Raw genomic sequence first — 16,785 nt, 5'->3', positions numbered from 1 at the left:
ATACATCTTAAAGTCCTGTGTTCTTTATCACTACTTCACAGAGTAATAATTTATTCCACAATAATAAACAGCACCCTCAGGTTTTATAGCTCTGGAATACTCATACTAATACTCACGTTATCAAATCCTCCAAGCTTGTGTACAAGTCTGAATAATTTGAAGAGATTCAAATTTCTATATCCCAACACAGGTCGTTTGTTAATAGGAGTCCCTGGGTAACAAAGACAGTTGTTAGGGTGTTTCAAATTACTTTTTTCAGAATGACATGAAATTCGTATCATATGCATTACTATTAAATACAGTATTGTAAACCTCCTGCATCTGGTATTTGCTTTTCATGAAAATAAAACTCAAGAGTCTTACTGAACTAGAGGGAAAACAGTTTATGTTATTTATTGGATATATATATATACACATTTTTCCTTACATTACAGAACATGCAGAAATGATGCAAATTTTCTTGCCAACTATATAATACATATTTTTATTTCACCCACTGAAACAATTACATCTAAAAATACAACAGCCCTTTCACTGCAATAAAAAAAAAAAACCAACCCAACCCTCACCAGGAGCAATCCCACAATGCTTCAAGAGCTGAAACTTCCTATGCTACTGTACTAGCAGTAGCTATCACTATTGTCATCTATGGTAAACAGTTTTAACTCATTCTATATAGCCTTAAAAAAGATACTAATTTAACTGCTTATAATAGTAATTTAAATACAGATACCCTAACTTCTGCCTCTAAAGACACTGCACTTTTCTTGCAGGTTATAAAAACCTGGTAAAGATTTAACATAATGAATGGTACTGGCTTTTAAAAACATTTCAATCTATGGATAATGTTCATGCACTTAAGTGATCAGGATTCACAAAAGAAAATTAGGACAAAGTAAATGCATTTTTCCGTGTCCTAAAAGGTATGTGTGTCAATATTTTAAAGTTATTATATATATACAATTGAGAATATAAATTAGCATGATTGAGAGTATTAAATATTTGACTATACACACTGTTAGTACACTACAGCAAATATAGTACAATATATGCAAAACATAATAGTATAGATATTTATATATATCCATTTATTTCTGAAAGCAGAAATATGGGACTGCATTTTAGGAGATGAGTCAAGTGACAGACTCATCTTCCAAATAGTGGGGAAACCAGAAGGCAGGAGTATGGTTTTCCTGTTTCTGAAACTGTACTGCAAAGCACTACTAGTTTACAGACTCAGTTTTTCAAAGTACTGCTAATTAAAATGCCTACCTCTGTCTTCCATGAACTTGTACAATTGCTGAAGAAAGTTCTCTCGCTCTTCAGGAAACGGCTCTATTTCCTCCTGTTTAAAGCAATGCACGCAAGAAAAGTGTCACCATTCTGAGTTACAGTCCTTCATTAACAAACATAAGGCAGTGATAATTTAGGTTTAAATGTTTAAGTTTGTTTTACTGTAGTCAGCAACAGGATGGGCATAAGAGAGATACATGCTCTCACTGCTATGCCACATGAAACCAAGTTTTAGAAACTACTGTGTTTCAAAATACATAAAAAATTGACCGTAAACATGTATCGAAATTGGATTTTTGACTGATCATTGAAGTATCATAAATGATACCATAGATCAAGATGTGTTCTCAATTTCATCCATTTATGCAGAAAGTCTGGGAGACAGCACTATTAATGATCAAGAGATTATATCAGAAATCTCAGCTCTATTTCTACTGCAGTTAAGTGACTCCTTGGTTCCTGGACAGACTACGTCACTTTCAGAGATGAAGTCAAAGAGCAAATGGTGCTTGCACTTTCTTAGGAGTTCTAATCCACTGCACTGGCAAACCGCAGCCAATGGCACTGCATGCGAACTGCCATGGGGCACCAGCTGAGCGCGTGCTGAGCAGGATCAATCCCAGAACTGAAATAACAATGGATATTTTGGAAGTTCAGTTCATTGCACTAATAAACCTTTGCATTAGATTTACTTAGATTAATAAACAGTGGAGTTTCATAACAAAGCACTATGGCTTACTTTATAACACCTCTTAATCTCTTTTGGAAATGGGGCTTGCCACAACTAGAAGCAATAAGATATTAATATATTACATTCTGAAGAAATTCTGATGACTGAGCTACTGCAAAACAATACACCAAATATGAGTTAATTTTTAATGCTACCTGTAGAGTTTCCAAAAATAACTACTTATTCAGTAATCTAAACAAAATTATTTTTCTTTAGTGTATTTGCATTCCGTGTTTATTATTTCCATTCTTCAATAGTCTCCTTGTATATAATATAAATATAAAGCTTCACCTACCCTGTCTTTCAAGTTATACTAAGACAGTTGAGAAAACAACAGAAACAGATTATAATTACTAAACAGAACTGGCAAAAACAAATACAAAAACACAAACAAAAACAAACCCCAAACCTTCCAACATCTACTGAATCTATTTAATAAAGATACGTACAGCTGAAAATATGGTCAGGAAAATGTAACCATAATCAAGGAGCAGGGATTTTTCTTATTGTGTATTTCCTCTTACCCATTAAATGCCCTTGGATGACATCAGAGCAAACAAGCAAAAAAAATCAGGAACCAGTATTCACAAAAAGTTGAAACAGTTGCCCTTCAGGTATAATTATCAATAGAAATTCAATGAAAATACTCCAATCTTGCAAAGGCAATGCAAGAGAAAAGTCTCTGCCAGGGGCATTACATGATGGGCACTTGACACCCAGAGTACCAGCAGAGCTCAGAGCAGGCAGCTTTAATGGGCAAGGACAGGCTGGGTGGAGAACTGCAGCAGTATACCAGAAATCCTTCTCACAGGGCAGGGGCAACAGAATCCAGCACAACTAGCCCAATTCTTCTCTGACAAGTACAAGGTGATGCTGCAGCCCTACATGTAGTATAGATAAAAGCCTAGTTAAAAACATTTATATTCAATGGGCCATGGAGAACAAATTACTTGGGTGGAATAGAACTCCAAACTGTTTTCGTTTTTTGTTTTTAATCTCCCATAGCAGGTACTTGGAAAGGACTTCTACCAGCATCTGATGAATCATGGAACACCTTCCTGATCAACAAGAAAAAGCTTGCCATAAGACATTAATCTCACAGAGCATTTAGGGGAGGGTTGACAGGTGTCACTGAACCTGTCAGGAAACCCAATAAAGTTTTGAAGATGGAATATGTTATTTTTAAATACAGGGTGAAATAAGATAAAGGTGATGAAGAGGCTGAATAAAACACTCCTTTCTTATTATACAGTCCAGTGCCTGAAGGGTACTCCTACGTCTCTAATGTGATAATTCACAGAGGTGTCAGAATGGCAAGTGAATGAATACTCATTAATTTTTCCAGCAGAGAGCAAAGTAACTTTCTAAGAAAGTGTGCTAACATGGTAAGCTTGTGACCCTGCATGCCTCTGAAAAGCATTTACACTTTCTCAGAATCTCTACAGAGTCAGCATGTATTATACTGTACTATCTACTAATAATCTCTTAATCCAGTTAGACAATAAGGTTTCCTAGATAAAGGTTTGAAGAGGCATGTTATATTGTCGTATTTGCTTATTTTCAAGTTAGACAACCAGAGTGCTAGCTGGTCACTCTGTAGTCCCTAATGTATTTGTCTATGCTACAAGTTAAAATAAAACCCAGGAAAACAACAACATGTTTTTTGGAACACAAATTCACACAGTACTATAGCAAAGCACTGGAACAGAGGGTCTTTGACAACTCTTTTAGTAACCTCAGATTTCGTAAAGTAAAGGAAGGCCATTTTTCAGTCTTTTCCATTGGGGAAAAAAGGCAACTACTCTTCTTAGAAGGTAAGTACAGAGGATTTGCATTACAGCTCCTATCTATATAGGATGGAAGCAAGTATATAGATATGAGATACAAAAGAGCATCTATGTATCTAAAGAATAGGGTGTGAACACACATCTACAGGACAGAAGCATCTATTTTTGAAGCCCATGGTGACATCTTTAAGAGCCTGGGTTTTCTGTTTTGTTTTGCTCTGGTTTACGGGTAGTTGGGCCACATGGATGGCCTGAGGGCCGCCAGTGAGAACTTTCAATGTCCTGGGAAGTAGTAGAACAACCTGCAGTTGGATGAAGTCCCAAGAGCAGGCCAGGCCCACAGGTCCTGTTTGGGAAGAGATGCTGCTTAATAACCAGGAGGTTATAGGCACAAAATAACAGAAGCAAAGAGAATAAGCCGCAGAAACTGCTCAAATATAGGTGGAAAGAAGACACACACGCCACTGAACACCAAGGAGAGCTGAGAAGAAAAAAGAGAAGTGAAAAAAAAATTGTCTCTGTTTTATAAACTTCCTAGTTCAACAAGTGACTAAAATCACTGTTTACTGGAAAAGATATTTTCACAGGAGGTGATACAGTAAATTCCAAAATATTTGTCTGAGATTAAATCTTCATGTCTAGTAGATGGAAAATTAGTTCAGATAATGTCACATGGAACTAAGAAGAGCTCAAGAGAAGGTGTTGAAAGAATACAAGTTCAAATGTTTACAAATGCTGTAGCTAAAGGCTCTGTATTTTTTACCTAAAAAAGTTTTCACATAAAAAAGTAGTGCAGGAATGATCAGTATATAAAGATGATATGTAATCCTGCACAGATACAAACCTATCCACATGTATCATGTTCATGGCTCGACACTAACCTGCTGAGAAAGTTCAGAAATTGTACTGAAAACAAGGAACTTCTCAAAATACTAAGCAGAGCACTGCCCCTTGCAAACTTTCAATTAGAGCTGGATAATTTTCTGAGAGCTTAAAGAGGAGGCAGAAAGAAATTACAAGCATGGAAAGGTGGCAAAGTCACAACTCCACACTTTTGCAGTCTCCCAACAGGTGGCAAAGTCATAACTCCACACTTTTGCAGTCTCTCAGCACATTTTACAGAAATGAATGACTGAAAGATGAAACACTACCTTCTGATAAGCCAGAGTCACAATAGCCAGGGAGGATGGACTGAGAGAAGGACCTTAACAACCATTTAAGAACCAAACTAGTTCAGTTTCTTCTTTACAATTCCCCTACTAATAGGAAATTAAGTCTGCTGCACTACTGACACTTGCTTAAAAATTAAGAGAACAGCTCTCAAACCCTGGTGAGAGAAAAAGTGATTATGGCAGACACAGATTTAGAGTACCACAAGAAGGTACAGAGAAGTAAAAGCTTCAAAAGCCTCTCTTTCAGCCTCTCAGCCAGCTGTGAAATAAAGTTTATTCCACTAATTTTCTTCTTTTCTTGTCTTCATTTTTTTTCTGGACAGGAGGCTGGGAGTAAAGAACAGATGATTAGAAAACAAAGAATAAGGTAGGGACTTCATACTTGCAGAACCAAAAAAGAGAAGAAAGGTGGAAGTGGAGTGCATGGGCTAACATCTTGATTGAAAGTTCTTCTGCTTCTTTACACAGGGTAGCCAGAGACACAGTTTGTAGTGAAACAATTCTTCAGCAGACCAGCGAGTTACTCAATAATGCCTATGTTAACATGTTACATGTCCCCTAAAGTAAAAAAGGCCTACTTAAATACATAAATCCCTGCTAATTTTTATCAGCTGTGTATCTAGGCCCTTTACTAACTACACTTGCCTCTTCCTCACTGCTGTTATCCTCTTTTTCTTTTTCATCCTCTTCTTCTTCTTCAGCTTCACTGCTGGAGCTGTCTTCTTTCAATTCTGTTTTCCAGTTACTAGGAACAGTTCTGTTCTTACGGAATTCAAGTGCTTGGTCAAAAGCTGTAAAAGAACCAGCCTTTGTTAGCACTGCAGAAGCATCAGTCTGCACAAACATTTCAATTAAAAAAAAACAGTAATCAGGAACATTGGGGAAGAGGAGAAGAAGGAACGACTGCTAACTAACAATTCCACCCCAAATTCAAAGAACCTCAACAACCATTCCCTATTCAACAGCACCCACAAGTCCAGATTTTCAACGTTCATAAAGGCAACTTACTTACAAGTATTAGGGGCACTACTGTGAGAATAAATTCTGTAAAGTTCTAAAGTAAAAGGAAAAATATAATGTATAGAATCAACGTGTGCCTGTTTGGCGTGTCTACACTTAAGTTCAGTGCAGAGCAGGTGGGGTGTTGTTTTCAGGCATTTTGTTTAGTTAGGTTTTATTTGTTTAAAAAAAAGTTCCTCTAACTTTCCATAAGTGTTCTCCTTCAATATATTATTCTGTAACATAAGATCCTGTATTTTAGGATCTTTAAGACATGAATCAATCTGCCACAGATTTAGTGCAATTCATCTAACTATGAAACATACAAGTTTCTCAAGGAAGTTATTTTTACCTTGTTTTAACAAAGCGTCAGGCTTTGGTGAAGTTTCACTGATTTCCCGGACATCTTTTCTTGGCACAGAAATGCTGGATAATTTAGAAAGTGTTAAAAAAATTAAAATATTTTAAAGGTAAACTAACTATATAAACTAACAATACAAAGCTACCACTAAGATTATATTACATTTACTAAACATACATAAGATGCACATGAAGTATATTTCGACAATTCTATAGTGTTAGTCTGGTACATTATTAGTGGATTAAAACCAAAACTTTTACATGAAATTGACTAGACTACATATATTCACTGCATACACAAGAAAGTATGCTACTTCCACAAACAGGTATTTTCTGGAATCTCCCATATATGTAATACTTTAAAAACTGTCACATTAATGTAACATTAATTTAGAACCCTACCTTGCTTAAAACATAAATGAGTAAGTATTAAGTGCAAATTGTCACTATGAAATCAAAGACTTCCAAATTGAAAAAACAAAGCACTTTCCGATTTCTACTTGGTCTATAACCAAGGAAGCAAATCTGAATTGCAGCTCTGGAGGACTGGGGGGTGGGTATGTGCTCGTGTGCACACATGTTACGTGTGCCCCTTGGATGATGCGCACTGATGCCTGAAAAACTACCAAATGGTAAAACAATACCCTAGACTTAGTAAGTAATTAAACCACAACAAAACTGTTAAATATTTCAATATCCCTCCTGCAAAACATTTTGCTAAACTGAACCACAGTAAATAGCTGCAACTTCTGAATAAAAAATAAAACCTAGGAAAATAATTCTATTGTTGTGAGTTTAAGAACACAAAGTTCTTTATTTTGTTGCAAATACCAGACAGTCTGGTTTTCTATGTTTCTCTATCCTTTTTCCTACTTTGAGTAGCATTACAGCAGGATAAGATGCAGTTGCAGTCTAGACTGAGATAAACATATGCCTTACCACCTTCAAACAAGAAAGAGGATTTCTGTGTGTGCATGTGGTGTACGTGCAGGCATGCACACATCCCCACCGACCCTTCTGTAGCTGGATAAGCTTACAGCCACATCCCTGAAAAGTACTGCTCTATTCCAACCACAGCAGGAAAGAGAGTTCCAGGCCATTCCTGAAGTCACGTAATACCACTGTGTTTACCACAATTTTAACAATTAAATTAAAACTAAGACAGATTTATGCATTCCATTACTAATAATGACAAAGTTCAAGACTAATTTAATCACCATGTAGGCTGTTAACAGTTTTTCAGACATTAGAAAAGTCTTGGCAGGAACTTACTGAACTTACTGATGCTAATAATATTTTACCCAATGCATCTCATACTACATTTCACTTGAGGTATAAATTTGTTCAATTATCAAACTCTACATTCCTACTCACAATTTGCCATCCTTGAATGAGCGAACAAGAATATTGTCTTTTTTCACGGCAATATCATCACTACAATCTGGACAAACCACCTGCAAAGATATTACAATTGCAAAGTTTAGAGGGAAAAACTAAAACAAGAGAGTAATAGTAAATACCAGTGCTTCTCTAAAAGCTTTTGTGCTCATTACTCGTTGGCAACCCTGAGATAAGAGCAAGTGAGATCCCTCAAAACACAGAAGGGATGACCTCCTGAAATTACTGAATGCGTGAGGTCATGCTCGCTCCTAGAGGGAAACTGACAACTGCTGCTGGAAACACAAGAACAGCATTCTGAAAAAATGTCAATCTGTCATGCCTCTGCAGCTTATTCTACTCCTCATCCTAAAACAACAGAAATTTCACCAAGTGCTGCCATCTGACTTAAAGACCTCTTCTGAAAACTTCTGCAAACACCAAGGATGTGATCACACACAGTGTCAAAATCATAAGCTAGCAGGATTTATGAAATGTAATTTTCTGTAATCTACCTAGGAAAGAAGAGCACCTCAAGTACAAGTATTATGATAGGTTCTTTAATTCAAGAAGTAGACTAATCAAGTCTAACACTGAGAAAACATTAATTATTCGTTGCAATTTTAAAAGCTATTCAGGTTTTGTTAAACCAGTATACAAGTCACTAATCAAACAGCTTTAAGAATTTAATTTTAAAAATACAGATATATATATATTACGTGTGTGTATATATATATATATGAAACAGAAAAGCAACCCCTCTCCATCACTCATCTGGTGTCTCATAATGTGTATAGTCCCCTGAAAGTTAGGAAAATTGTGGCTGCTACAGAACCTCAAGGAGCAGCAAATGACTGTAGCCCTAATTAGCCCAGGTAAATACCTCTTCTCTCTTATACCAGAATTTATTTGCCTTTCAGTCTTAATTTTCCACAAAATACAAAGATACTAAATGGCAAAAATTGGGATTTTTTCCCCTCCTTACATAGGGAACATTTTAGGAGCTAAAGTCACAAGCTCCAAGTGACTTGTAAATAGACTTTACATATGACAAAGCATAGGCTAAATATGCTCCTCAAGACAAAAATTTAAATTCAATGCCTTCTATAGCCTACAAAAAATTATTTTAGAAAACTACAACTTTCAGCTGAAATTAAGCTTGAGATATAGCTTGCAACGTCAGGATAGAAGCCAATGATTATCATCCTCTATTTTAAATTCCTAGCTCTTTGAAGATGGAGGAAGGTTCTTCAGGCTTTAGCTACTGGTTTTCTAGAAGCATCAAGATTGTAGAAATCTATTCAGAGGTTGGAAAACAGCTTATCGTAAACTCATTTAGTGCCTTTACATCAAGCAACATCACCTCAATTTTGCCTGAATCAAGTTCTCAATTTCCTTGCAAAACAAACTCCACTGGAGTCATAGGAGGATGAAAGAGATGATCCTATGTAAACTCAATTTTCTGAAAATGCTGCAGGCAGATTTCCTCATCGCATCTTTCAAAAGCCTTTAAGTACACATTAAAACTAAGCAATGCTATAAAGCCTAGTAAATCACACTCTTTGACATAAGGAGCAACTGTCACACCCTTTTACATTCCAGTTAGTCACTGTACTCATTGCTTCCCCACAGAACTAACAAAAACAATTAACCAACCAACCAAACCCTCAATCAATGCAAATACGAATGCAGAATTAAAACAATCACTGAGTAGTCAATCACTGAGTCCTCACAGTCCTCTTAATTTTTACCAAATTAAGACTTCTACAGTTTTAAATTTGTAAATGATAATCTATCTGGCTGCAGGATTGATATCCAAAGCACTTGGTTTCCACTACTAATATTAATTCTTATTTGCTGTAAAGCTTTAGACTAATACCTGAACTTGTTTTCACATTACAAACTAACACAATGTCCTCTGTGCTTATATACAAAGTATCTATACATATTATCACTAATAAGAAATAATGCTGAGATACACATTCTTCAGCACATTAAACCTGAATTTTCATTACATTATTAATGTAATTACCATACTACAAAGTTAATGCAAAATTTATCAGTAATAAGATAAGATTACTTTGTTGATACAGTAGAGGAAACCTGCTTATAAGGTAAGAAAACCAAGAGGCATAGCTACTGGGGAAGGGATTATAAAAAAGAAACCAAGCCAAACCAAAAAAGGCAGTTATTTGAGGTATAAATCTATCCTTTGGAACAGCTTTTCTAGTTAAATGCAGTATGATGTTTGTTTGCAGAGCTATAAACCTGATTACCAAAGTAAGAGTTAATCTAGGATAAGCTATTTCAGAGTTAACAAGCTTCATCCTCAAACTTTATCCCCCTACTGCTTTTCACTTGTTGCAGGAAGCTTTCCATGAAGAAGCAGCAATTCCAATCTTCAAAAGAAAGCCAAAGAAGTAACTGTGTATTTTTAGCATATCTTCGGAACAGAAGCAACAGTTCAGCTCCTCCTTAAGGTCTGACCCAGCACTGTCCTGAGCAGCACTACAAGAGTCACAAACAAGCCCAACCCCTCTGAGAGCATTCCATGGAAACTGGCATCTGTCATGTGCATGACCAGAAAGACAACCCCAGCAATGCAACATAAACTGCTCAAGCCAGTTTCATTGACCACTTGTCTGAGTGAACTGTGAGACAGGTGATCCTGCATCATCTTGATGCCAGCGTTCAGCAAAGAAATACCTCAATTTTTCTTGTTTATCACTGAAAACTTCTCTTAAAGCTACCTGCAGTAAACACGGTATCTCCATGCTGTACATTCTACCCTCTCCCTTGTAAAAAAGATTTCACTGACTCCTTCTCTTCCACAAACTTCCCCAAAAGAACTCCTACTGGAAAGCTGCTGGACTGCATTACAAGACACAGCAGCTGACTGTGCAGAAAGCTGCAACTCAGAGCTAGTGAACATACTAAGAAGAGTTGAATCTTACTGTATGGCATAATTTCAAAAGCAGAACACAAGCCTCTCTGAAATTAGATAAATGTGCTAAGCTTTCATTGCCATAGAGGAATTAATCAAATATTTACAATTTAAAATAAAAAAAAAAAATGCACAGTAATAGGAGGCACCACATAAAGAAATATATTAATTTCCAAATACATCAATCAGTGAGTCTACATGTAATCACTAGACTAGCTGTGATATTTCTTTAGAAGTTGGTTTCTTAAAAAGTGTCTTTAAGCCAGAATAAAGGAAGAGAAAAAATACTGGTATCAAAAGGCTACAATGTAATTTTAAAGTAAATTTATTGTCAATTTTCCACTACCAACTGCAGTGACCAAGAAAAAAACATTTGATTGTATTATCCAAAGTGTTTATATTGAATGTTGAAAAATCATGTCTATGTGATCACTAAACTTCCTCTCCCTTTGTACTTTATATTTCCTTCCTTGATAAAACCCAGTAATTTGCAAAATTGACTTGCAATAGCCTAGGAAAAAAGCCCTGAAATTCTAGTCCAATAGTACTGAACACACTGCTGAGCTACAATTAGGTCAACAAGCTCTGGCTGTTTGAAAAAACCAAGACCATGTTAGCAATCCCTTTTTTTTAAACAAACATATCTACATATATTTCTTTTGCCTATTATTGTACAGTCCAATTTGAAAGAACATACTAAGTTCTAATAAAAACCACCAAAATGGAAAAACCCCACACCTTGCTTTGGTGCCTAGAAAATGATAAAAGCTGTACAAAATTATAGTAAGTTCAAACTCTTACCAAGGCTGGAAACCACAGAGCTTTCTTTTTATCCACACTGAAGCAGTCCACACACACAACTTTTCCTAGTAACTCATCACTTTGTTTCCTATCATCTTCATCTTCATCGCTGGAAGAGGATGAAGATTCTTCTTCAGGACTAAACAACAGAAAGAGACTTAAAACTCAACTACTTAAAACTTGCTTATTATACTTACAGGAGATCCAAAGCTAATTATCAAAGAGGCATAAATAACATGAATTGCCTGTTAGATGTTTTGGCATAAAAATGAACAAAGTATTTATAATTATATTATAGTAACAATTCAAACATTACAGACTCAGAAATGCATATTTACTACTAATATGTGTAAAACCCAACAAAAATATCACCATGCACCCATATGGGGAAAGAGAAATGTATTGTCTGGGTATTCAAAGTGAAACCATTCTGCCCTACATAAACACTGTTCAAAAATAGTGTTGCAGTTGTGGTTTTGGACCAATGGTAAACGAAACTGTTTCAGTTTTCCTTCTTAATCTCTCTATGCTTTTACTTTAAAAATCACACAGAATGGAAAGCTATTTTGAGAGAGGACAAATCTCTGAAGAAAATACACCAGATACAAAGATGAATAGCAAAGAGAAAGTCTACTTATTCTTAAACAGTTCTTTAAAGATGTGCAGTGAAGCATTTCTACGACTGTTTCAGTTTCACACTGAATGAAGCATTGGAATATAAGTAGATGGGCCAAGGTGCAAAAATGCATTTTCATTTAAAAGAGTTCTGGCTCGTTGTTTTGACTGTTCAAGTACAAAGCTGCACCCGGTTTTAACCATATGAGGAATCTAAATGTACAAACTAGTCCAACTAAAATTACCTGCAACTCCCCTCCCTCAAAAAAAAACCCAAACCCTTTCTTGATGTTCTCTATATATCTTTTTTTAACAATCACTTCAAAGGCTAATCCTCAGAAAATATACAGCATCTTCAATGAGCACAACCACCATTACTTTAAAAACTATCTTCCATTTGTAACATAACGGCTTTTGAGTACAAAATTCAGTATTAACAAAAACTCACAGTTACCATTTGTATAACAGAAGACAACTGACAGTTAAAGAAGAATTTCCTTTTCTCCACCTTAAATTTATCTTATTTCCAGTGATGATAATTGTCTTAGTTTAGCATTGTTTCAGTTTATTTTTTTCCCTAAACATTCTTTTTTTTTTTTAAGTGATGGGTTTTTTTAAAAACACATGGAAGTCCTTCAGAATGCTTTCTCAGCTAAACAATCTCTTGTCGTAAGAGAAAAAAGTCAAAGACTAAAGAGAAAGCCAGAACTGTTTTAGAGAGACTACTTCCTAACTCAAATTGCACAGATACTGCCATAAGTATCTTTAAACTCAGTTAACTCAATATTAGCTATAAGATAAAGATAAGTGTGTTGCTTCTGACATAACAATGTTCTGTACAACCCAGTCAGACATCCCAATGATGCTACAATCACATGCTCTGTGGTATTGCCAGCTTTTTTCAGCTTTTTCCTTCACTACCTCACAAATTAGTAACAACTTTCTGAATAAATTTATAGCTCCTCTACATATACAGGGCAATATTTACTTCAAGCTATTAAAAAGTGCAAAAAGGTAACCCAAGCATGAAAACCACTACATCTAAAGATTTTAAGCAAACAGGCTAAAAACCCCCACATAAACCCCCACACACACAGAAAAAAACCTCCCAAGCCACCCGCAAATAACAAAGAAGAGGCACTGGACTACATAACACTGCTTTATCAAGACCAAGGGTACCAAGAATTTTAGCACCTAAGAAATCTTGGATTTTGTTTTTATATCAGTAAACTTTGTTGCAAACTATACTAGAAGCAATAGGATGAAACTGCTGCACAGGAAGATCCACACGGATATGAGGACAAACTTCTTCACTGTACAGGTGGCTGAGCACTGGAGCAGATTGTCCTGAGAGGCTGTGGAGTCTCCGTCACTGCAGATGTTCAAGAACCATCTGGACACAATCCTGCGCCAGGTGCTCTGGGATGACCCTGCTTGAGCAGGGAGGTTGGCCCAGATGAGTCCCTGTGGTCCCTTCCAGCCTGACCCATTCTGTAATTCAGTAATACTGTTCGTCTATTTCTAAAAGCCCTTCAGAGACCCTGTATTGAGAAACCAAAGCTCTACAGGAAGATTCTGGGGCCTTCCACAGACTTCCTACCAGCTGGACAAAGACTGCACTGTAATTATTTTAGCTTGAGTCCAACACATGTACAACACTACAGAGATGTTTGTCAATATATAACATCACTTTTCCATTCAGGCTGTCATCTTTTTTACTTTAAATCAAGAAAAAGCTCTTCCCTATACCCGGTACAATTTTAAATACTGATTACATGAAGACTTGAAATGCTTGCATGCAACAATAAACAAGACCTGACTTTCAAATGGAGTGCTAAACAACATTTTTCATCCAGCCTCCTGTTTTTTTTCATTAAGAGAAGTGTGAACGTACAAATTATACATATATAAAAATAAAACTTGGCACACACTGAAAGCTCCAGAACTGATTACACACAGCACAGATAACAAAATATTTTACTTACATATGATTGGATCTCCTTCCCCTGTTTGTTTTCTTTCCTATAACAGGAGTCCCAAAGTGTTCAGGATTGGTGAGTGGAAGCTGATCTAATGTCTGTTGAAATGAAAAAATACATATGCATACACATAAGAAAAACCTGGCATATGTTATTCTCCAAACCACCTGCATCACTGAAACAATTTTTGTCAATAGAGACTCTGTCATTACAAAATAAATACAGAAGTACATAATACATGTCATGTTTGGATTTTAAAAAAGGAATGTGTTTTGTTTTGCAGTTTTTTCAACACTTTCTCTGCACCTCTGAATAATTAACTTTTGTCAAACACACACAGACAATTCTTTCCAGAAGTCCTGCCTTTGGACCATCAAAACACAAAGAAGTATCATATTCCACCTCTATCAGAATAATTTTCTGCCTATTCTATCATTAGACTAAGTACTGAATCATCTACTTAAAAATGACTAAAGATCCCCTTTGAAATGAAACAGAAAGATCACTCAACAGCAGCAAACATGACAACTTATCTGTATCTTTGGTTAGTAAATCATACTTTGATATCTGAGAGAGATTCTAAAACAATTTTAAAGAGGCTGCTATATTGATAATTGGGAGGGTGGTAATTGATGCTTTATCAGCCTCAAAACAAAAAGAGAGGGAAAGAAAGAACTTTCCCTCTTCAGGAAGAATCCCTCAACAGAAGGAATTAATGGACATGCAGTATCTTCTCTCCTTAAGCCAGCTGTTACCTGTGTAAATGATAACCATTCCAGATTTGAAGGCTCCTGGTACACAATAATTTTTTGTACAGCCACTTATTATTGTTCTTTGAAAGAAGGCAGCAAGCCTTCCAAATTAAATATAGTCCTCTGACTCCAACTTCTTTGTCATGTCTGAATTTTTCAATGTGTAACACTGAAAAGCATCTCAAGAGCATTCTGTCTCAGAGAGAATTAACTTAGGGACAATAAAACCAGCTTTCTAGAATCTAAAAATAAATGTATGACTACTTCTGAGCGTGGTGGACATTCTAAAAGATTCGACACCACACATTGGGAAGCAATATCAGAACAAGACAACTGTGGGGCACTGGCCTAATTACAAAAGAAATTTTAGATGCAATTTTCCCTGCTGAGTAGCTGTGCAATCACAGGGTAATTATTAGAAATGTACAACGTGTTTCATTCAGAGCTGGTGACAGTGAATTGCAAATCAGTGACTTCTGGCAAAACATCAAAAGCTTAGATGATAAAAAAGATGATAAAATAAGAAGTACCACTCATTTCAAAGTAATGTTTCTTTGAATCCTTTGAATCTGACAAAATAATCCGAATTACTCTCATTCAGCCAAGCAAGTTGCAAAGCAATGTATGCAGATCATAATTTTCAACCCATGTACTCTAAGGTAATACTCCTGAAACCATATTAAAATAATATTTATGGAAGAAATGTGATCTTCAGTTGGGCTTATCATTAATAACAAAGGATAAATGAAGGAATACCACAATCTTTAAAATTATACAATTTATATCTGAATCTAGATTTAGGCATCTGATTAGGCTCCCACCTTTGTATATCTTTAACCCTGATTTAGGATTCTAGCAAACACCCGAATCTTCACAAGAATGCAGCAGGCAAACAACAAACTCAACTGACTGCAATAAGAGCACACTTACAAAGAGCAAAAAAAAAACCATCTTCAGTAGCTCTTCAATAAACAAACATGCTTACATAAATCTACCCATCCATCCAGATTGTCTTATATAATACGAAGGAATAACCTTCATTCAGAAATTCCAATTATTTGGAATGTGCCACAAATGTTTGCATACTTTAATGTGCAAGTCACCTCTAAGACATGACCAGCTTCAAAATACTGGCAGCTTTTGTCAAATAAACAAGTAACAGTAACTTATTATTGGCCATTTTAAAGAAAAGCATTTATGTTTCATCAATTATTACAAATTGGGTTTGATCATCATGTACATTAGTTTTTTATGTTATAAATTATATTAATTTTCATGTTGTAAGTATACTGTGAATTTTTTTCCTACTACTTACAGATAATTTTTTATACAATGAGAAGTAGTTGTATGATAGCAGGTTTTTTGTGTGATCTACAATCTACGAATTATCAATAATATAAAAATGAAGAAGATAAAATACTGATTTTGTTTCTTAACGTACACAGTTTGGTGAAATCTAACTGAATTACTTGTTTCTAAAAAAGAAAAAGCCAGACCTTGTGCACCTCACTTTGCATAACCCCCAATTTTAGTTACATGGATATGCATAACATACTAAAAATTGAGGTAATAAAAGTATCACTTTTAAATTTTTGTGAATAAAAAGTTGTAATATAAAAACTCTTTAATTACCTCACTCTCAGCAAAATGTCTTTCTCCTTTTAAACACAGGGAAGAGCGTCTCAGAGTCTTCTCATCACCATCATCAAATACTGTCACCAGATAAGAAGTGAGGAAAGAAAACATTTCTTTTTAACTCAGGATATTAATATGCAATTCATTTACATGTCAGAAAGAATGGGATATATATTGCCCTAGTCAATCCTTAGAGTAAGCCTATGCCCAGGTAATGCTGCAGATCCAGTAAAGTTTCACAGATCAACCAAATACAAATACACAAGCTGCTCTCCCACCATAGCTCATTTACACTTGCATACGTTGAGTAATCACTCGTTGAGCAGACAATTCATGGTGTC

General features: G+C 35.7%; 1 protein-coding gene across 3 annotated transcripts in view; it reads right to left on the bottom strand.

The window, feature by feature from the left end:
* The window catches only part of ARID4B (AT-rich interaction domain 4B), an 86,438-nt gene that overhangs the window by 30,976 nt on the left and 38,677 nt on the right, over positions 1–16,785 (bottom strand). For all 3 annotated transcript variants that reach the window (XM_056486899.1, XM_056486897.1, XM_056486898.1), the window contains exons 6-13: positions 16,442–16,521; positions 14,064–14,155; positions 11,464–11,602; positions 7,716–7,795; positions 6,334–6,407; positions 5,628–5,773; positions 1,273–1,345; positions 117–211 (exon numbers count right to left, since the gene is read on the bottom strand). In XM_056486899.1, the coding sequence (XP_056342874.1) occupies positions 117–211; positions 1,273–1,345; positions 5,628–5,773; positions 6,334–6,407; positions 7,716–7,795; positions 11,464–11,602; positions 14,064–14,155; positions 16,442–16,521 (779 nt within the window). The remainder of the gene's footprint in view (positions 1–116; positions 212–1,272; positions 1,346–5,627; positions 5,774–6,333; positions 6,408–7,715; positions 7,796–11,463; positions 11,603–14,063; positions 14,156–16,441; positions 16,522–16,785) is intronic.

Source organism: Oenanthe melanoleuca, chromosome 3 (genome assembly GCF_029582105.1).
Source record: "Oenanthe melanoleuca isolate GR-GAL-2019-014 chromosome 3, OMel1.0, whole genome shotgun sequence".
Lineage (NCBI taxonomy): Eukaryota > Metazoa > Chordata > Aves > Passeriformes > Muscicapidae > Oenanthe > Oenanthe melanoleuca.
This window is presented reverse-complemented; position numbering and strand designations above follow the sequence as displayed.